Source organism: Sarcophilus harrisii, chromosome 1, assembly GCF_902635505.1.
Source record: "Sarcophilus harrisii chromosome 1, mSarHar1.11, whole genome shotgun sequence".
In the NCBI taxonomy this organism is placed as follows: domain Eukaryota; kingdom Metazoa; phylum Chordata; class Mammalia; order Dasyuromorphia; family Dasyuridae; genus Sarcophilus; species Sarcophilus harrisii.
This window is the reverse complement of record NC_045426.1, coordinates 252,690,362-252,713,634: the sequence shown is the minus strand read 5'-3', so window position 1 is coordinate 252,713,634 and position 23,273 is coordinate 252,690,362. Positions and strand designations below refer to the sequence as shown.

General features: G+C 39.5%; 1 protein-coding gene and 1 long non-coding RNA gene across 2 annotated transcripts in view; both read right to left on the bottom strand.

Moving 5' to 3' along the window:
* The window catches only part of LOC116419945 (polyserase-2-like), a 38,901-nt gene extending 21,178 nt beyond the window's left edge, over window positions 1-17,723 (bottom strand). Inside the window, exons 1-5 of the mRNA XM_031942727.1 lie at window positions 17,428-17,723; window positions 17,019-17,191; window positions 16,090-16,324; window positions 15,880-16,009; window positions 15,511-15,746 (exon numbers count right to left, since the gene is read on the bottom strand). Of these exons, the coding sequence (XP_031798587.1) occupies window positions 15,511-15,746; window positions 15,880-16,009; window positions 16,090-16,324; window positions 17,019-17,191; window positions 17,428-17,662 (1,009 nt within the window). The 5' untranslated portion in view covers window positions 17,663-17,723. The remainder of the gene's footprint in view (window positions 1-15,510; window positions 15,747-15,879; window positions 16,010-16,089; window positions 16,325-17,018; window positions 17,192-17,427) is intronic.
* A 480-nt stretch (window positions 17,724-18,203) lies between these two features.
* Window positions 18,204-18,692, bottom strand: LOC116419451. Its single transcript, XR_004229767.1, has 3 exons — window positions 18,569-18,692; window positions 18,401-18,442; window positions 18,204-18,252 (listed from the first exon to the last, which is right to left on the bottom strand). It is a non-coding gene; the product is annotated as an uncharacterized LOC116419451 (long non-coding RNA).
* Window positions 18,693-23,273: the final 4,581 nt, after the last annotated feature.

Genomic DNA, 23,273 nt, shown 5'->3' with positions numbered 1-23,273 from the left:
ATCTGTTTAAGTACTTCTGGGTGTGACTTTTGTGTTTTTTTGTTTCTTTTTGGGAGTTCCTTTTAGCATGTTTATGCTATCTTGTAGGGTAAAATAAAAGTTGTCTTTAGGTATTGCTAATATTGAGTTTCTGAATGGGAATTGATACTTTGTTACTCTACTTTGGGAAAAAACTATACAGGAGGCAAAGACAGATAGATAGAAATGTATGGATGCACATACATATATATGCATTCTGAATGTAACAAACACAAATTCAAATGGGCATCCACATGTAAATGGTAGAATAGAAAGCATATTGTACACAAGACTGTAAATCTCTATTAGATACAGATTTTTCTTTTAAAATAATATAAAATAGGGTTAGCTAGATGATACAGTGGATAGAATGTGGGAGCTGCAGACAGGAGGACCTGAGTTCAAATCTGCCATCAGACACTTAACACTGCCTAGCTGTGTCACCCTGGGCAAGTCACTTAACCCCAATTGCCTCAGCCAAAAAAATATTTATATTATATTCACATGAAAGATTAATGTATACATTAACATGAAATTTTTATATAATGTAAAAATACAAATTAATTTATTTACATATGACATTATTGGTGTACTCAAAAATTTTATTTTTTTTACATTACCATTTTTCCAGAAAAAATGCAAAACACCATTTATTTTAATTTAATCTTTGTTATTAACATTTTCTCCATTATTTTCTTAAGTCTATTCAATCAACAAAACAATAATTGAAGCTATGATTTCTAGTTTGCCAATTTATTTATTTTTGGCCCCATGGACCTGAATTTCTTTTTTAAAAAAATTAATTATTTTATTTTTTCTGGTTTTGTGTTATAATATACATAATGCTTGTATATTAATTCTTTTAGTACACATTACTTTATGAATCACATTGAAAGAGAAAAATCAGAATGAAAGTGAAAAACCATTGAAGAGAAAAAAAAACAGAAAAAAGAAGTGAACATAGTATGTCTTGACTTCACATACACACATATATACATATAATCAAAAATTTTCAACAACTTTTATTTTTTTTCTTTTGTCTTTCATCTCCCCAACTTAACATTCCTCCCAAACTTTTCCTCCAAGTTGAAACAAAATCTTTAAATTGAGATTACAGATCCCAAAGATAAGCTATATTAACAAAATATTTTTGTGGAATTTAACCCATGTAGGTTAAAGAGTATCTCTGTTGACTAAATTAGATGAAGAAGGTATAGAGCTCTTTGATCAATATCTATCTGGGCTGGAGCCAAAGTTAAATAAGATTGCCTTCAGGACATTAAAAAATTCCTTTATCATTTAATTTCTCCTGGAATTCTAAACTCTTGACAAAAGTCATCATTTCTATTTCTATGAAGAATGCAATAAAGAGGTTGACATCTTTCAGATGTAAACAGTGAAGTTGCAGAAAGAACTTTTGGGTTTCAATAGCTGATAAAATCTAGGAGTTAAAACCAAATGTTTTTCTTTTTCTTTCTGGTTTTCATGGCCTATGGTCTTTATTTTAAGTCAGTAGCATATATTAAAAAACAAAGTGTTAGAAGGATATTGTCTTTAAATAGAAGTGGGCACAATTTTCCAATTTATCTAAGATGACAGACAAATACATTAATTTGGATCTGTCCTCTTATTATCTACCTAATTTTATCCCTAATTTTCATTCCTAACCTCTCTGTGCCCTTTTCTCTACTTCTTTCCCTTATTTGTAAGGTTCTTCTCTTACTTTATCACCAATCCTATTTAAATTTTAAAAATTTATATATTTTAAACTTAACACACCAAAAAAATGAAGCATTTCTATATATATAGTAGAACACCCTAAAAAAATTCTATTTCAAACTGAATCCCTATTTTACATTACTTGCTTAAAATTTTTTTCTAAATATTTAAAGATTGTTCAATTTGTTCTGCTTCTTTCTGAATTTCCTTCTATTCTCTTTTCTGCATTTAAAAAATATTTCAGTAGCTCTTTTCCCCTCCTGACATCAATAATGCTTTCATAATTTCTAATAGCATAATATTTCATTACATTAATGTTCCACTAAGAGGCAATCTAAATTAATTCTTATGTTCATTGTAGTTCTTTTCTTCTCCCCTTAATCCTTTCAGGTTCTGGATGTTAGTTTTGCTTGTGACTATTCTCCCCCCAATATTATCTTTTCTTTTATCTTCCCTACCCCTACTTGTATCCATATATGCAGTATTTCTCTTCTTTCTTTCTTTCTTATTTTATTAAAGCTTTTTATTGAAAAAATATGCATGGGTAATTTTTCAAAACTGACCCTTGCAAAACTTTCTGTTCTAAATTTTTCTCTTTCGCCTCACCCCCTCTCCTAGATGACAGGTAGTGCAATACATGTTAAATATGTTGAAATATATGTTAAATCCAATATATGTATACATATTTATACATTTATCTTGCTGCACAAGAAAAATTGGATGTAGAAAAAAAAACCTGAGAACGAAAACAAAATGCAAGCAAACATCAACAGAAAGCATGAAAATGCTATGTTGTGTTCCACACTCAGTTCCCACAGTCCTCTTTGTGTGTAGATGCCTTTCTTTATCACTGAACAATTGGAACTGGTTTGAATCATCTCAATGTTGAAGAGAGCCAAGTCCATCAGAACTGATTATAGTCCAATCTTGTGGTTGCAATATAGAATGATCTCCTGCTTCTGCTCATTTCACTTAGCATCAGTTCACCTAAGTTTCTCCAGGCCTCTCTGTATTCATCCTGCTGGTCATTTCTTACACAACAACAATATTCCATAACATTTATATACCACAATTATTTAGCCATTCTCCAATTGATGGGCATCCATTCAGTCTCCAGTTTCCTGCTACTACAGAAAGGGCTCCCACATTTTTGCACATGTGGTTCCCTTGCCATACTTTAAAATCTCTTTGGGAGTAGAAATAGTGCTGCATCAAAGGGTAATGTGTACAGTATTTCTACAAAAAAATTGTTTGCATGTGGAGTGGTGGTGGGTTACAACTCAGTATTTTACATGAAAAGCAAAAGCTACTTCAGAACTGGGAAAAGAGATTCTGGGTATTTGAGAGACTAGAGCAAGCATGGTACAAATGGTCCTCTATGAATTCTGGTAGAGAAGGGAAATATGGAGGAGAATCTATGGGTCTATGGACATGTAGGAGGAGGGATGTCCCCCCAAAAAGTTAACTCTTTCCCAATCCTGCTATTTATTTATCCATTGAAAATATAATCCCCTTTTATTACCCAAATGTTTCCAGTAAAATGAGTTTGAACTACCAAGTCCAATGTTTAACAAGAGATATAAATGTAAAGTTAGACAAAGAACTCAATTTTTGTGTAGCTATGGTATTCAGAATTTTGAGAATTATTAGATATTATGATTGAACTGAGACTTGTTCATTTAAAATAAACTCCCATGCTGAGGCAATTGCAATACACTTGGATAGAAAATGCCATCTGAACAACTATAGAGATTGAATGTAAATCAAAACATGTTCTTTTTTATGCTTGTTCATTTTTTTTCCTCTCCCATGGTTTTTCCCTTTTGCTCTGATTTTTCCTCTCAACATGATTCAGAAAGCAATGTGTATTAAAAAGAATTAAAAAAAAAAAAGAAAGGAAAAGAAACTCCCAAATGTTAAAGAAAAGGAAACTGATGGAATCTAAGGAGGTAGAATACTGTTTATCTCTTGGCTATAAAATGAAGTATTTATTTTTTGTTATTAGATATGCTTAATTTTAACTTAAGCTGTTTCTGAAATGTAAGATGAAAAATTTGTTAGATTTTAATATTTTATGGTTGAATAACAAAAATTTCTAAAATCAAGATGAAATGAAAATGTTCTTTAAGCATTTGATGCCCCAAGAATTTAATATTCTCCAAAGATAGATTCTTAGAGATACCACTACACACCTGTCAGATTGGCTAAGATGACAGGAAAAAATAATGATGATTGTTGGAGGGGATGTGGGAAAACTGGGACATTGATGCATTGTTGGTGGAGTTGTGAACGAATCCAAACATTCTGGAGAGCAGTTTGGAACTATGTCGTGCGTTATCAAACTGCGCATACCCTTGATCCAGCAGTGTTACTACCGATTATATCCCAAAGAGATTATAAAGAAGGAAAGGGACCTGTGCACGTAGAATGTTTGTGGCAGCCCTTTTGTAGTGGCTAGTAAGTGGAAACCGGAATGGATGTCCATCAGTTGGAGAATGGCTGAATAAATTGTGCGCTATATGAATATATGGAATATTACTGTTCTGGAAGAAATGACCAACAGGATAATTCTCAGAAAGCCTGGAGAGACTTACACGAACTGATGCTGAGTGAATGAGCAGGACCAGAGATCATTATATACTTCTAACAATAATACTATGATGACCAGTTCTGATGGACCAGGTCATCCTCAGCAACGAGATCAACCAACCATTTCCAATGGAGCAGTAATGAACTGAACTAGCTATGCCTGTAGTGAACTCTGGGAGATGACTAAAACCATTACATTGAATTCTAACTCATATTTATGCCTTCCACCTGCATTTTGATTTCCTTTCACAAGCTAATTGTACAATATTTCAGAGTCTGATTCTTTTGTACAGCAAATAACGTTTTTGGTCATGTATACTTATTGTGTATCTAATTTATACTTTTAATATATTTAACATCTACTGGTCATCCTGCCATCTAGGGGAGGGGTGGGGGGGGGTAGAGGAAAATTGGAACAAGAGGTTTGGCAATTGTTAATGCTGTAAAGTTACCCATGCATATATCCTGTAAATAAAAGGCTATTAAAAAAAAAAAAAGATAGATTCTTAGAAATCCTGAATTTCTCAATTATCTGAGCATCTATCTTTCCTACACACTCAATAATTACAAGTATTATACTTCATATAGGCAAGGGCAAATTTTCAAAATATAACAAATTAGATATTAGCTTGCAATGATATGACTAATATTCTTTCTTGAGGAAGAGAAGCTGCAATTATCCAGGATAGTATTTTCAAAACAGTATGATATGTGAATAACCCAAAGGGGAGACTCCTCAGAGTGGCTGGGCTATGTTGTCAAAAATAGATCTGTGTTCCTCTGATTCTTCACTATCTATTGTGGATCTCTTGGTATTTCCAAAAGCCTTACTAACTTTTCCTGAAGAACTTCCATTTGTTCCTGCATTTTTCTCAGTAGAGCTGAGTTTCTTTTCTCTAGATTTAAGCCTTGTTTCTTCCCATTTTTCACCCCTAACCTTTGATGGCCCTGGGAATTCTTCCTTGACATCTGGCTAAGGAGCAAAGTGTACTGACTTGGATTTCTTTTCCACTTTCTTTTCTTCTCTTGCTGAGGCACTAGTTAAGTAACTTGGGCTGAGTCATACATCTAGAAGTGTTATGTCTGAGGCCAAATTTGAACTCAGGTTCTCCTGACTTCAGAGCTGGTGCTCTATCCACTGTGCCATGTAGCTGCCTCCTCCAGTTTCATTTTCATGAATCAATGGATCTGTCATCCATTCTCTTTGACATATCCTGTGATCTTTATTGTTCTTCATTTGTGTTTGACTTTTCATGATCCTAATTGGAGTTTTCTTGGCAAGGATATTAGAGTGATTTGCCACTTCTTTCAGATCCTTTTATCGATGAGGAAACTCAAGGTAATGGGGTTAAGGGACATTCCCAGGGACACACTGTGTCTGAGGCTGAATTTGAACTTAAGTCTTCCAGACTCCAGCTACGGTGTTCTATATTTTAGAGCATCCACATCTTCTTTATTGTCATTAAGCACAGTGATGTCATCTTTTGGAAAACGGACATCATACTTATTGCAAACTTCGGCTTTACGTTTATTCAAGTTTCTTTTAGAAAACACACAACTACAGCAACCCAGAAAACAAAACCTGTGTTGGCCATTCATCTCCTGCCCTATATCCAAGTATATAAATTGGGCATGCTGTAAGTCATATTTATCACCTTTGGTATTTCCTTTATCAATAATCTAAGCTGAATTATCAGAATATTTTAGCTCTCTCATCTTTTTTTCTTTCTTTGTTTTTTAATTTTCCATAGTTAAATGTAAAATAATTTTTTCTTATACATGTACATTTATTTTTTAATGTATTTCCATATGAATCATGTTGGGAGAGAGAAATCAAAACAAGAGGAAAAAACCAGGAGAACATACACACATATAAAAAAAAAAAAAGCAGAAAGAAAAAAAAAGTAAACTGCATGTGTTGATTTACATTCAGTCTCCATAGTTGTCTCTCAGTCTGCAGAAGCTCTTTTTCCATCCAAAGTTTATGGAATTGCCTTGGATCGCTGAACCGATGGGAAGAACCAAGTCTCTCATAGCTGATCCTCAGACAATCTTGCTATTGTTATGATGTTTTCCTGATTCTGCTTGTTTTGCTCAGCATCAGTACATGTAAATCTTACCAGGCCTTTCTAAAACCAGCTTGTTCATTTTTATAGATCATATTTCATTACTTTCATATAACAGACATAACTTATCCAGCCATCCCCCAAGTGATAGGCATCTACTCATTTTTCAATTCTTTACCACTACAAAAAGACCTATTAGAAACTTTTTCCTTTTTCATGCTTTCTTTGAGATCCAGACCCAGTAGAAACTGTGCTGGATGAAAGCATATACACTGTAGCTAGAATTAGCACTTGGAACTTCTGGCACCCCAGATGATGCAAGAAACTCCAGTTGCTATAACGATGTGAATTTGAGGCCAGAGTAGAATCCCATAGTGAGAGAATGGCAAACAATCTGTTTCTAAGGAGATCGTTGCTGGGGAGTCATGCCTTCTGCAGGTGAGCAGCTAGGGGTAAGCTAATTCTTGTAATGGGGTGTTTCAAAATGTTCAATCTTCCTTTGTCCCATTAAGATAAGAGAGAGGTTTGCAGCTACGCCCAGAGAAAGAACTCTGGGAGATGACTAAAAACCATGACATTGAATTCCCAATCCCTATATTTATGGCCACCTGCATTTTTGATTTCCTTCACAAGCTAATTGTACAATATTTCAGAGTCTGATTCTTTTTGTACAGCAAAATAACGGTTTGGTCATGTATACTTATTGTGTATGTAATTTATATTTTAATATATTTAACATCTACTGATCATCCTGCCATCTGGGGGAGGGGGTGGGAGGTAAGAGGTGAAAAATTGGAACAAGAGGTTTGGCAATTGTTAATGCTGTAAAGTTACCCATACATATAACCTGTAAATAAAAGGCTATTAAATAAAAATAAATAAATAAATAAATAATTGGCATCAATACGGTTAATTAAAACTTCCTATTTTTACATAAAAGAATCTGAAAAGTTCTCAAAAACATCAATTAAACCTTTGTGAAATAACCCTTTCAAAGTATATATAACATTTCTGATTATATTCTTTAAACACAAAAACCATTATATATCTAAAGAAACAAATGTTCAATCAATTAACATCTTGTAAGAGCAGTGTGTCCCTTTAAAATAGATTTAGCTTTCTTCAACCAAAAGCAGCTCCAGCTTTCCACTGCTGCTCTCCCCCTGCAAAAACACATCCAGTCTCACAGCCGTCTCTCTGTGAACCTTCTGACTTGATGTTCCTATGCTCAAAAAGTTATCAAACTGTGCATACCCTTTGATCCAGCAGTGTTACTACTGGGATTATATCCCAAAGAGATTATAAAGAAGGGAAAGGGACCTGTATGTGCACGAATGTTTGTGGCAGCCCTTTTTGTAGTGGCTAGAAACTGGAAACTGAATGGATGTCCATCATTTGGAGAATGGCTGAATAAACTGTGGTATATGAAAATTATGGAATATTACTGTTCTGTAAGAAATGACCAACAGGATGATTTCAGAAAGGCCTGGAGAGACTTACACGAACTGATGCTGAGTGAAATGAGCAGGACCAGGAGATCATTATATACTTCAACAACAATACTAGATGATGACCAGTTCTGATGGATCAGGCCATCCTCAGCAACGAGATCAACCAAATCATTTCTAATGGAGCAGTAATGAACTGAACTAGCTATACCCAGAAAAAGAACTCTGGGAGATGACTAAAAACCATTACATTGAATTCCCAATCCCTATATTTATGCACACCTGCATTTTTGATTTCCTTCACAAGCTAATTGTACAATAATTCAGAGTCTGATTCTTTTTGTACAGCAAAATAATGTTTTGGTCATGTATACTTATTGTGTATCTAAGTTATATTTTAATATATTTAACATCTACTGGTCATCCTGCCATCTAGGGGAGGGGGTGGGGGCGGGTAAGAGGTGAAAAATTGGAACAAGAGGTTTGGCAATTGTTAATGCTGTAAAGTTACCCATGTATATATCCTGTAAATAAAAGGCTATTAAATAAAAATTTAAAAAAAAAAAAAAAAAAGAAACTGACTTGATGTTCCATTTAAACTATTAATTGCTTTTGTAAATCAATCTCTCTTTTCCTTGTCTTTAAATCACCCTTTTTTTTAACTTTAAACTTTAAGATTCACAATTAATTTTGAACAAAATTTCATAAAACTTATAATATAGTTTATAAATTACCAAATAATTTTAAAAACCAATATACCATTTAAGTAGGGAGATACAAATATGACCCCCCCACCCAAGGTAAACTACTGGCATTTTGTTTAATAACAATAATTTTGAATTTTAATTTGAAGTCCAACCAAATAATAAAAAAAAAGAAAAGTTTTTCTCTTCAGTTGTAAAGGCCACAATATTCAAACAATCCTTAAGATTTTTACCCATAATAAATCTAATCTGTGCAAGACAACAGTAAAATTATTTCCCCCGATTTCAATTTTATTTCAATTTCAAAATTATATTACCTCTTTAAAATATAGTAAGTTCCCAAAACTCTTAATCAGATGTTTCAGACAAACAATTAATCAGTTTAGCCTTCTTAAACTCTCTGTTCTCTAATTTCATGAAAGCAAACTTGCTACTAATGATTTTTCTTTCTTCTCCTGGCACAATTTTTTAGAAACACACTTAGTTTTCCCACAGGTCCAAGAAGTCAGAGAGCCCCCCGTGTTCAGCTATTTACCTCACTTAATCTATTTTTATTCCTCCCTTCCAATATCTGCAGTTTCTTGTTTCCAACATGCCAATTTAAAATTATTTTAAAATTAATCAATACTTTAGTTCATGAGATTTCCTGAAATCTACCTAGATATTCCATTCAAACTTATTTAGTAAGCCAGGAAAGAGTTAAGCACCAAATCCTTGCTTTACCTTAAACATTTTTTTTTCTTCTCTCCCTTCTCTCCCTTTTCCCCACAAAGCTAAAGCTGTTAGCTAGAGGTAGAGGAAGAGAGAAAAAGATTTTTCAAACTTGTTTTTCCTACCTAACCCACTGCCTGCAACACAGAGGCTGAATTCTTATCTCTTATGAGCTTGCTAACTTTTAACATAGAACAGAATGCAAAGTAGACAAACATACACACACACACAGACCCAGAGCTCTATTTTTCTTGAATTTCCTAGCTAAAGTCCTAACATAAATCTTTGGACTGCTTCTGTCCCATTTTTACAACTTGGTCTCAAACCAAATTGTCAGCGGAGGTCCTTCGTTACCCTCACGCCCCGCAGTCACCAGAGTCTTCTTAGAAAATCCTTTACCGTTGAGTCAATAGCAGTCCACCAAAGCAATTTTGAGGAGGGCTAGTCTCTCGGGTCTCCCTTGACCCAGCGAATAGACCCCAGACTTTCCAAGCTCACCTCGAGAACATCTGTTTCTTTTCAGAGTGCCGCTATGGCCCGTCAGGACTCTATTTCGCCTTTTCCTCTTCAATTCTGCTTTTCACTGAGTATCTCTGCCTGGAGTCGTTTGTTAGAGAGGGAGGGAGGGTAAACACTCAGAGCCAGAGACCATGAAAAAAAACTAGCCTTGGGAGCGCCTATCCCTGTTGGGGGTGGGCAGCTGTCTCCCCCAAAGACTCATCCCGGACTGACCCCCCAAAACTGTGAGGGATAGAAAATCCTACTCAAAAATGACTGCTCAGAGACCTCTCTAAGTAAAAAGCAGAAAAATTGTTTATTTAATAAATTCTCATGAGAATGAACAATTCCACCGTGAGGAGGGAAAGAGACATAACTCATGGTAAAAGGGCTAAAGAAGGGGATAAGGTATACAGTTTTTTAAAGGTTTTAGATACCAAGGATTACATCATGTGTTGGAGAACATTAAGAAATAGGTGTTTCTCCCCCCCCCCCTTAATTAGATGTTATTAGTACCAAAAATAGCAGATTCCCTAGTTCCGAGAGGACCCATCAATTGTCCAGATGTTGATAACTTGAACAGTGATAAATGTCATCATTTGAGGTTAAATACATATGTCTAAAATCTAAGTACATATTGGCTACCACTCAACATACCCAGGCAGGTCACAGAGACCTAGAGAAACTAAAAATACAGAAGAGGAAGTTAAACGTCCTTGGAAGTTCAGCTGCTGGAAGTTCTTCACCTTATCTCTACTACACACACCCAGAGTATCAGAAAGGTAGGAAAAGAGGAAGGGGAGAGGAGAATAAGTAGGTAGGAAAGGAAAAATACATAGTTAGGAGAGGAAGAGTTATTGAGTGATATTGGGCAGAGTTAAAAGAGAGGTGGCTAGATGGTTAGGAAAGGAGTCCATTCTCTAATTTAGGGACACCGAAGTCCCTAAACAGTCCCTTCCCATCTTTGTCCTCTTCCAGAAGTTTCCTGTGGTGTGGCCCCTCAGGCACGAATTGTGGGCGGTACCAATGCTTCCCCTGGCCAGTGGCCTTGGCAGGTCAGCATAACCTACAATGGCATCCACGTATGCGGTGGCTCTCTTGTATCCAAACAGTGGGTGCTGACTGCTGCCCACTGCTTCCCAAGGTTAGAGCAAAGGTTGGGAGAGAGAAGCCTAGGGAGGCACAGAGCTGGGGACTGGGGGAGGTTTTGGGGGAAAGTGAAAGGACAGAGGGTGCTGCTGGGATTCAGAAATGGAGGGAAGCAGTGGAAGGGATGAAGGACTCCTCCATCCCAGCTCTCCTTCATTTGCCCTCTTCTCAGGGAGCATAGGTTGGATGATTATGAGGTGAAGCTGGGGGTCATCAACTCAGCACCTATAACCCTGACTCAGTGGTCATGACAGTAGCCAAGGGCTTCACCCATCATAACTATGTGGAAGAGGGGTCACAAGGAGATATCCATCCTGTCTGGCTACCAGCTGCCAATGCCTCTTTCCCCAATGGACTCCATTGCACCATCACAGGCTGGGGTAACTCACACAGCTCAGGTAAGACTCTGCGGGTATATGGGTTGCCAGAGCCAGTGATATTCAAAGAGATGGAGAGGCTGGAGGATTTGATATGTACCCTTATCTGCTTTTGCTACAGCGAGTCTTTCTAACCCCAAGATCTTGCAGCAGCCGGGGGTACCTTTGATTAGTTGAGAAACATGCAACTGTCTTTACAACATAAAACCTGATCCTGACGAGCCACACGTTATCCAGCCGGACATGGTGTGTGCTGGCTTTGTACAAGGGGGTAAAGATGCCTGCCAGGTAAGGGCCTGCTCTTGGACAGGGAGATGAAAGAGTCATGAGAAAGGAAAGGGAGGAAGACAAGACCCCTAAGAAGCAGCAGGAGTTTTACCTGGGCCCTGAAGGGGAAGGCTGGGAGGTTGATGTCCCTAAAAAGGAGCTGAAAACTCAGCTGTCCAGCTTAGGAAATTACTTCCTTTCTCCTTGCCTCAGTTTCCTCATCTCTTAATATGATAAAAAACTGGACTAGAACTCCAAGGTGCTTCCTGTTCTAACCTTTTGTGGTTTCTCTCTTCATGGGAAGGGGAGGGTTCAGGAAAAACACTTATTCTCTCAAAACTAGTTCCAAGGAAACGCCTCTGTAAGGTAGATGCACACTATTTAAATATCACTTTTCCTTCACTTATCCAGACTTGCTGGGGGGAGGGGAAGGAGAAAGGGGATCTCTTTCTATTAGAGAATCCAGGAAAAGGTGGACAGAATTGCTGTTAGAATTTAAGTCTTTTAGTTATGAGGGTTAACATCAGAGCTCATCTACTTAAATTCCCAGAAGAACCAATTAGAAACACCAAGCAAAAGAATGGGCAGAAAAAAGTTGTCAAATTGTGAATACCCTTTAATCCAGCAGTTGCTACTACTGGGCTTATACCCAAAAGAAATACTAAGGAAGGGAAAGGGACCTCTTTGTGCCAAAATGTTTGTGGCAGCCCTGTTTGTAGAGGCTAGAAACTGGAAAATGAATGGATGCCCAACATTTGGTTGGGTAAATCGTGGTAAATGAATTTTATGGATTATTGTTCTGTAAGAAATGACTTAACAGGATGAATACTGAGAGGCTTGGAGAGACTTATATGAACAGATGCAAAGTAAAATGGGCAGAACCAAGAAATTATATAGTTCAACAACAATACTGTATGAGGATGTATTGCAATGGAAGTAGATTTCTTCAAAGAGATGATATAATTCAGTTCTAATTGATCAATGATGGACAGAAGCAGCTACACCCAAAGAAATAACACTGGGAAATGAATGCAAACTGTTTGCATTTATTTTTCTTCGAGTTATTTTTTTCCTTCTGAATCCAATTCTTCCTGTGCAAAAAGAGAACTGTTTGGTTCTGCACACATATATTGTATCTAGGATATACTGTGATATATTTAACATAGGACTGCTTGGCATCTGGGGGAGGGGGTGGAGAGAGGGAGGGGAAAAGTTGCAACAGAAGTGAGTACAAAGAATAATGTTGTAAAAAATTACCCAGACATGGGTTCTGTCAATAAAAAGTTATATTAAAAAAAATGGGTATAAGTGCAATTTCCCTTCTTTGACAGATTTTAGAGTCATCAGAAATAGCTAATTTTGTCCAAGGGTAGAGCTAGATCTACTCTGATCATTTGATAGGAAATCAATGGGGTTGAGACACATAGTGAATGCTGCATATAACAAACAATCAGGTGACTTTGGGCACACCCTGCCCAATGAAGGCAGGAGTGAATGGCCGCTACAAATTTCTCTTCTAGCTCTGGTCTTTGACTCAAACTTGTGGCACTTGTAGTGTGTTGAGGGTGAGGGTTGAGCAGCTCTGTAGCCAACACAGTCAGAATAAACCAGCCTTGGGCTCCCCTCCACTGGACTGCACATCTAGGCTTTCCCCCTCAGTTTGTGATTGCTCCTTTAAGCTAGGACCATGTTTTATGTAGAGTTTAAGCAAGACCTCTCATCTAAAACCAGTGGGTTGTTGGCCCCCCTGACTGGCTTTTTCTCTTCCCCTGAACCCAATTCCTAATGTTCCTTTGATAATTTCCCCAACTCTCCCCACAGGCATCAGGCATGAAGCTCCTGGTAATGTTAGCACTGTGTTTATTGAACATATTCATTCCACCCCCAGGATTCTTTGGCTCAAATTATCACCACTTGGAATGCAAGTCCAATTAGACACCAGTTTGTCATCACCATTGTCACCCTTCTTGAAGCTTTCGAGGTTCCCAGCATGGAACTGGTTTGGGTGCATTCCAGAGGCAGCCATTTGAGACATGATTTAAATAAAGAGGGACATTTCATCCTCTCCCCCTGGGTAGTAGAAGAACAGTTCAGGCTCTGCTTCTGGATCAGTTCAAGGTCTGGAGTCACTGGCTGAATTACACAAAGGGTGCATCCCATACAGTTTGAGAGATCCAAGACTGTTGGGTCTCCACTGGGGCAAACAGTTCATGGCTTCCCCTTATTGAAATGCCTACCAGGACCCAGGAGTCAGGTCCTCGTTTGCACATGAGAGATGAGCCTGAGTCAACCTGCATGAAAAAATAATAGCTTAGCTTCCAGGACTACTTGAGGTTGGAGGGATTACAACTTCAGCCCACCTGTTGTCCCTTCATTACAGCTTCCCAATAACAGTTTCCCTTCCCCCATCACTTGATCATTCCAGACCATTCATACCTCATATCTGTATATTCTTTTACTGCGATATGCTACACAGATGGTTTCTGGAGGCAGGGTGGGGTTGTTGACCCAGGGACATTCTTTTGGGGTCAAGATGATGACTGGTACCGCCACAGGGACTTCAGAATAAAATGGAGACCCATCAGAAAAAAAAGGACTATGTCCCCATGAAAGCATCAGTCCCCCAGCCCCATCCCTCTATTAGAAATCTACTAATTTTTAGAAGACCTAAATCCTCCCAAAATTCCTATTTTTTAATAGGATCCTTTTGCTCACCTCGGTTTACAATATCTTTCCAGCCTACCACATAACAGTTCATATTTATGAAAACTGGCCCATAATGCAGACAGACTGGCAGAGCAGAAGCTGACATTTCTACCCTAGTCTCTAGCTGCAGTAGGACTAGGGGTGATCCCATGGTGTACTCAATGCTGCTGACTGGCCTTAACACGTGGCCCGGGGTACCGAAGCGTGTTCTACCCAGTTTAACCTGTAGATGGGACGCTATGGAGCCATGCCTGTTGAAAAGGACAGTTTTATTTCTTTAAATTATATAGAGAAATGGGGTAGTCTCTACTTCCCTCACCACCACCCCTGAAAGAAACCTACCTGGCCACACAATGAGTGTCTGTTAGGACCCAACCAGAGCTTACTAGAGTGCCCATACAAACTTCATCCCTGGCACCGTGCACCTCTGCCACCCAGGGCCATGGATTACTATCTTTGTATGACTGAATACCACAAGCTTGAAAAGGAAAATGCACAGGCAGCCATTAGTCACAGTTCATAGGATTCATTCCTATGGCCCCATAGTCCCTTCCTTCCCAGTGACAACCCTGAACCTCACCACTGAACATTTGAAATCCTATTCAAATGCATCCCTCCACCCAAATCTCCCTGTTGCCTCCCTGCCCAAAGAGCTGGACATGAAAACAAGATTCTACTCACCTCCAGACTTGGGTTTGAAGGGACAGAATAATAGAAAGGTTTTCACAGGCGTCCAATTCCAGTTGAGCTGATCCTCCATGTAGGAGGTAAGGGCTGCCTGCTTGATCCAGAGGCTTTGAAGTTGTAGAGGGGAGAACACCCGAGGCCGAAAACAATCTTCTGGAGGCTTTGAAAGACCTGCCAGAAACCAGGATCCTGATTCCTCGCATAAGAGGCCCCAGCGGCTTCCCATCTGAGAAATGAGAAGGTTTATTAGAAATATGGCCCCAGATAACCCCAGTAAGGCCCCACTGCTCCCCTAAACAGGTTATCAGAACCCTTTATTACCCAACAGCCATTTTTCTCTTCTTCATGGTATTCAGCACACAGGATGCTAGGATTCTCCAAGGGGTCGGGTACCACGTCCACCTTTGAGCCACGGAGGCAATAACACCACCAGTTAGATGTCATTTCAGCTTCCAACAGGGATGGGGAAGCCAGGGGTGGCTCTGGGGAGACAACAAAGTGGAAAGCCGCAGGACTTGCCGTGCTTCCTAGCTTTGGCAGCTGGATGTGCAGAGGGGAATTGTAGACTCACCTCCCCGGCCCCATTGGATCAGACGGCACTGGCTACTGGGCAAAAAGTAGTGATTCAGACGGGGTAAACACACGGCCCTTGTATCCTCAGTAAAAGACACTGGGACTGCTAGCTCCAAGAGGGCCAGGTCATACTCATAATCCCTTGTGAAGTTGACATTTAACAGTGCGCGGAGAATAGGTATCCTTTGTGCCTTGGGTGGAAGCATCACATGCCAACTACTGATGTCTTTTAGGCTGTAGGTTGGGGAGAAAGTTACTTAACCAGAGGAAATGTTAAGAATCAACTGTTCATTAAGTTATTCATGACCTGTAACCCCCCCCCCCATTCTTCCTTCTGGAAGACAATTCCACAGCAAATATTTCTTACCCCAGAAAGCAGCTGGCTGGTGCAAGAACCCATTTCTCTGCTACCAACACCCCATGGCAGGGTAGAGATGCTGGAGTAATTATTACAGCTTTCCAGGGCCAGTCACCAGGTCTGGGAGCAATGCCACATTCTGGTCAAGAAAGTTAGCATTTAGACTGGCTGAATTCCCATTGCCCAGCCCAGAAATCAGCCTACTCCAATCTCATTTACCTGGCAAGGCAATAGTACAATTGTCAGAGTCTTCTACCAAAGGCATTGGGATCGGCTCAGGTTGCTCAGGGAAAGCTGCGCCTTCCACTCGTTCCCTGATCCAGTCTTCAAAGGCCACCACATTTGCAAAGACCCCTGGCCGGTTCCTCCTTGCACAGCCATGGCCAAAACTGGTGATTCCAGCCAGGAACCACTGGCCTTGTTCCTCACAGACAAGTGGGCCTCCAGAGTCCCCCTGTGGAAAGTAGATAATGCCCAAGTGCTCAGACTCGACACCACTGGCCTGTATGAACTATGCTGGAGGAGGGAACATCCATAGTGGAAAGGCATAAGGGGCAGCCTTTATGTGGTCAACACTTGAAATTCCCACTAGGGAAGTAGCAGAATGTGCTTAAATAATTTGGGGAGGGGCAGAGGGGGAAAGGATGCAAGAGGGAATATATTTTTTGCCAATTTGAAAATACTAAGTATATGTGGTACTTGTAACTCCACCTTCTTCCCAATCCTGACTTTCTACACCACCCTTCCCTGCCTCTGACCCAGGACAGCCATGTCATTGCATGCACAGGAGACATGACTTGGATAGATTTTTCTTGTGCAGCAAGACAACTGTATAAATATGTATACATATATTGTATTCAACAATATTTAACATATTTAACATGTATGGGACTACATGCCATCTAGGGGAGTGGGGAAAGGGAAGGAGGGGAAAAGTTGGAAGAAAAGTTTTTGTAAGGGTCAATGTTGAAAAATTCTATGCATATGTCAATAAGAAAATACTAAGTGTATCTGGAAAATCAAATTGGAAAGCCACTAGGAGACACAATAGATAATAGTAGCAGTTGGGGTAGGAGCAAAGGTTTTAGTAACTTCTATTAACAGAATAATGGCAGCTGGATGAAGCAGAGGATAGGTCCTCATTTTACCTGGCAGGTATCCCTTTTCCCTTCCTTGTAGCCAGCACATAGCATAGTAGGTAACAATTTCCCAGTTATGTTAAAGGGACCTTTGTAGTTGAAGAGACACTGACATTCTTTGGGTCCAATGATCTTCAGTTCCAGTTGCTGGAGTATCAAGCCTGACTGGGGCAGTTGCCGTACTGTGGGTAAGAACAAAGTCATCATCCACTGTTCTTCCCTATAATCACTGCTTCAAATACCAGGAACTGCCAGGAACTGTTTTATTTGACTATCCCAAATACAGAGTGCAGTTGGAATGGTTTAATATGGTAGAGCTGTGGAAAGGGAATCAAATCTATACAGTAAAAATCCGAGGATCAAAGACATATCCAGAATCTAAGACATTGAAAATTTTTCTAACCCCTTGGAGACTCACCTTTCTCTTGGACATGTCCCCAACCTGTGGCCCAGCAGGAAGCTCCATGAGGGAAACTGTGATTGGCTCGGGGCAAACAAATGGGCTGCACATACTCTGTGAAGTTGACAGGCTGAGCAAGACGCAGTAAAGCAATGTCATTTCCATGTAAAACTCCGGAGTAATTCTCATGAACCAGAATATCTGACACTTTCACTATCTGATGCATGCCAGCTGATACCGCTGAGTTTAGCATTAAAGACAGTTGAGAGTGCACACCCACAGCAACAGTAAATTGCTCTGGTGGAATGAGAGAAAAATTGCTGGGAAAAGAATTAGAAAAGTCAAATGTGGTACATTGTAATAGAGAATTTGCTAGTAATTATGGTGACAAGAGGTAAAGTTGCAAATACATTTGTTAAGATTAACGAAACAATTATGGAGAACAGCTTTAAACTTTGATAATTTGTAAATATGCAGAATTATAGGATTAAATGCTCAGCTGATTTCTAGGGAAGCTTAAATGTGATCAGCCTTAACTGGAAAGATCTTTATGGACCAAGAGATGGATCCACTCGGGAGCATTTGGTTGCCATGCAAAAGTTTGAGTGGGTCCACTCTCCAGGATTGTATAAACTGGGAGTAAGTGTAGACAAATACAGAAATTTTATACTTACCGTGGGAATACGAAACAATGAGCTGCAGAGACAACCCAGGACTCGGAGATGAGGGTGCCGCCACATATTTGCCTCCCAAATTTGTGGACACTTACGTGCCAAGGCCACTTTCCAAGAGGTGCATCAGAGCCACCCACAATGCGGTCCTGGCGAAGAGGTCGACCACATTCTGGAAATGAGACCAGTCTGTGAGACTGAATGAGAACTGGTTCCCATTTCACCCCCCACAACTACCCCCATACATTCAGTTGCAAAGACAAGCTAATGAATCCCCAAACCAGAGGGTAGAGTTTGTCTCCTCTGCATCTTTTCTTTACCTAGTTCTCGGATTTCGTCTTGGAAAGGTGCAGAAGTGAAGGCTGGGGGGGAAAAAAAATCACATTCCTATTGCCGTTTTTCAAAAACAGGATTTTGGCTCATGAAGGAGAGCCAGGCTTGAATGCACCTCCCACTTGAAACTGCATCTTTCTGAAAAGAAATCTTACCTGCATATTGTGTCTTTCCTGGGATGGAGTAGAAGGCTGTGAAGACACACCCAAGAAAACATGGTTAAATTTAATCTTTCCCACTAAATTACCTGCCTTTATGCTTTGATCCTCAAACTGAAGATCAAATACTTTTTCTGCAGAAGAGAGCAATAGGTGACATTAGTAGCTATTATGCATTTCTGCTTTTGCAGAAGCATTCTGAAGCTGAGCAGCCTATTTCCTTCCTAGTGCCCAAAGACCATTCTATGGGATCTGGGTCATTTGCCAATGAAGACCATCTCTAATGGTAATAACTACTATGCCCTGCCCCCCAACTAAACCAAAGCCAGTAGTTACCAAGTAGCAGAAAGAGCACAGCTGGATGCATAGTGTTGCTGAGTCTGGGGACACCAGAGCTCTGAAATATTGGTGAAGGACCTCTCTCTTTAATAGTCTGGAGCCATTGCCTGGAGCACTTCCACTGACCTCTAGAACTGCCCCACCTTCTAGGGCTTTAGCCCATCCCAGGGAATTAGAGGTCCGGGGGCTAAGGGAAGTTAAGTGGGGAGTTTGAATTCCCCACCCTAAGGCCGGACTCTTCTCACAGAGAATGGGTGGGAAGAATGGAACAATAAGCCGATCACCTGCTTTCTGTAGATGGGGGAAGAGGGGAAAGCTGTAGAATGAAGCCAGAAGGACAGATGAGAACAAGATCACCCAAAAATTTCCTACAAGAAAGCAGAAAGTTCTCAAGTTATGGGAAGTCTTGGAATTGGGAGATGAAAATCCTAGATTGTTTTGTGAATGTGAAGGGGGAAGATTACTCCCTGCTTGGTACGCCTGGGATTTGGGGTGCAGAGGAGGAGGGAGCTGTTCACTGATGTGACTCGCCACTGTGGGTTGGGGTTTTTTCCCCTCACACTGCTCTAGTTACCCATACTGCCCATCAGCCCCAGAAAGAAGAGCCTAGGGAATCTGATGTAGTCTTGAACAATAGGATTACAGATTCCATGTCCCACAGCAGCCAGGCAGGATGCTTGTAGTATGGAAAGGGAGAAGGCCCCGCTGAGGTCCAAGGCTCTTTTTTCCACTCAAACTCACCAAATAACATGGACAGCCAGCCTTCCATTCTCCCCTCTGTGCCTCATACCTCTGAGCTTATTTTCCTTATCAATTACTGACCTAGAATGTCAGAACCGGAAGGAACCTTGGGAATTACCTAGTTTAACCTCTTTCATTTTGCCAAGAAGGAAATGGAGGTTCATAGAGGGCCTCCTATGACTTGAAGGCTAACCCTCTCATTTTCAGCTGCACCAAGCAAGCATAGTTCAGTTCTAGTGTTAGACTCTCCAACAAAACACACTGAAAGAACTGAGTAAAAATCAGGGCAGGAGAGTTCCTGTGAGATGGGTGGTGGTAGTCCGGAAATAGAAAATACAATGTAATGTGGGGGGTGTGCTGATGCCGGGGCATGGAGGGGGACCTGCAGACAAGAGGAGCTGACTTCAAATCTGCCCTCAGACACTTAACACTGCCTAGCTGTGTCACCCTGGGCAAGTCACTTAACCCCAATTGCCTCACGCCCCCCAAAAAAAATTTATATTCACATCAAAAGTTCTATACTTTAGAGCATCCACATCCTCTTTATTGTCATTAAGCACAGTGATGTCATCTTTTGGAAAAAGACATCATACTTATTGCAAACTTCGGCTTTACTTTATTCAAGGTTCTTTTAGAAAACACACAACGAAGAAATCCACGTCCATCAGAATACATCCTCATACAGTATCGTTGTTGAAGTATATAATGACCTCTTGGTTCTGCTCATTTCACTTAGTATCAGTTCATGTAAGTCTCTCCAAGCCTCTCTGTATTTATCGTGCTGGTCATTTTTTACAGAACAATAATATTCCATAACATTCATATACCATAATTTACACAACCATTCTCCAATTGATGGACATCCATTCATTTTCCAGTTTCTAGCCACTACAAACAGGGCTGCCACAAACATTTTGGCACATACAGGTCTCTTTCTAGTCTTTAGTATCTCTTTGGGGGGGGATCTAGCACTGCTGGATCAAAGGGTATGCATAGTTTCATAACTTTTTGAGCATAATTCCAGATTGCTCTCCAGAATGGTTGGATTCGTTCACAAGTCCACCAACAATGCATCAGTGTCCCAGTTTTCCTGCATCCCCTCCAACGTTCATCATTATTTTTTCCTGTCATCTTAGCCAATCTGACAGGTGTGTTATGGTATCTCAGAGTTGTCTTAATTTGCATTTCTCTACTCAATTGTGATTTGGGACACTTTCATATGAGTGGAAATTGTTTCAATTTCATCATATGAAAATTATCTGTTCATATCCTTTGACTATTTGTCAACTGGAGAATGGCTTGATTTTTTACAAATTAGAGTCAATTCTCTATATACCAATGAGATACATGAACTTAGTCCATAGTGTCTTTCTTTCTATGGTGGGAAATCCTCACTTTACTATTTCCTTTCCATTCCAGTGGGAGCAATGGAAGAGAATTGTTTTGTTCCCTCTTGGTGATAACCAAAGTAGTTGGCACAGGACACCTAAATAACCTAAATTTGTCCCTGAATCTTAGGAATAATGCAAAAAGAAGAGAAGCCTAATCCAAAGAGGAGAGAGTTTTTCCCCTAGCTTGACTTAGGCAGAAGCAGCTGGTTAGAAAGAAAACTTTTGTTGTGGTGCTACATTTGCTATAGTTATATTTCTTTCTTATTCTATGGAACACCAAATGGGTTGATTCCTTCAGTGTCTCCTTTTCCTCCCCACTTTCCTGTTACCAAAAAAAAAAAAAAAAACCCAACCCAAAAAAGCACAAAACCATTCCTAGGACTTTTAATAGTTCCTAAAAAAGACATCCTCATCTTACTCTATTTAGGTAGTACTAAGGGGATTAAGAAAAGTTAATACAATAACTAATTATTACTGTTGATTATTATATGAAACACCAATTAACTGATAAAGAAGGTGCAGTTTTCTATCTCCAATGGTAATTAGTTATACTAAAGGTCTTCATAACATTAAATATCCTTTATCCTTTCTGAAAAAACATGTGATGACCTATTTGCAATGCTTTTTGTAAGCCTGCCTGTGAACTCACCCTGATCTAACTGGATCTGGGGAAATGACTCCCACATCGGCCCTCCCCGGCCAAAAATGACATTTTATATATATTATTTCATAGCAGTAGATATATAAACATCTCTCCTCTCCTCTCTATATCTATAAATGTCATATGTGAAATTGTAAGATACATTGTTGTACCAAAGTTCCCCTTTAATGTCATGACCCAGTTTCTCCAATTGTCCTATTTAGTTACTCTGCCAAAGCTTATAACCTTTCCCTCTGAATGTTTGATGAGATAAAGGTCTACTTCAATTGTTCTGCCCCAAAACCCCAGGCTACAATCATTCCCTCTTAAGTGGTTGATGAGATGAATGTTTTATATCTTAAGTTATAGACATTCCTTCTTCAGTAACCTCCCTCCATGGTGTCATCCTTGGGGCGTCACCCACCATTAGGTTATCCCCACCTAGGTACCTCCCCCATTATGTCACTGTGCTTGTTATAATATAAAAAAGCTTGGTGTCCCAGCACTCAGGACTGGATGCTTTGAGATGATAGTCTCATCCATCCCTGCGACTAAGATCCATCTCTTCCTGGTATGTCTCTAAATTTGATAAACTATTGAATTGGTCTCTAACCTCTGTTCAGCATTACAACATGTCCATCCTTTGTTGATTTATTTGTACAGTGGCTAGCCAGGATCTTAAAACTTCTTACATTTTCCTCTGATGCAAATTAAGATAACTCTGAGATACCACTACACACCTGTCTGATTGGTTAGAATGACAGGGAAAGGTAATGTGAAATGTTGGATGGGATGTGGGAAAACTGGGACACTGACACATTGTTGGTGGAATTGTGATTACATCCAGCCATTCTGGAGAGCGATTTGGAGCTATGCTTAAAAAGTTATCAAACTGTGCATACCCTTTGATCCAGCAGTGTTACTCCTGGGCTTATATCCCAAAGAGATTTTAAAGAAGGGAAAGGAACCTGTATGTGCAAGAATGTTTGTAGCAGCCCTCTTTGTAATGGGCCGAAACTGGAAACTGAGTAGTTGCCCATCAATTGGAGAATGACTGAATAAATTGTGGTATATGAATATTATGCAATATTATTATTCTGTAAGAAATGACCAACAGGATGATGTCAGAAAGGCCTGGAGAGACCTATATGAAATGATGCTGAGTGAAATGGGCAGGACCAGGAGATCATTATATACTTCAACAACAATACTATATGATGATCAATTCTAATGGGCATGGTCATCTTCAATAATGAGATGAACCAAATCAGTTCTAATAGAGCAAGAATGAACTGAAGCAGCTACACCCAGCGAAAGGACTCTGGGAGATGACTATGAACCACTACATAGAATTCCCAATCCCTCTATTTCTCTCTGCCTGCATTTTTGATTTCCTTCACAGGCTAATTGTACACTATTTCAAAGTCTGATTCTTTTTGTACAGCAAAATAACTATATGGACATGTGTACATATATTGTATTTAACTTATACTTTAACATATTTAACATGTATTGGTCAACCTGCCTTTTGGGGGAGGGAGTGAGGGGAAGGGGGGGAAAAGGGAGAACAAAAGGTTTTGCAACTGTCAAT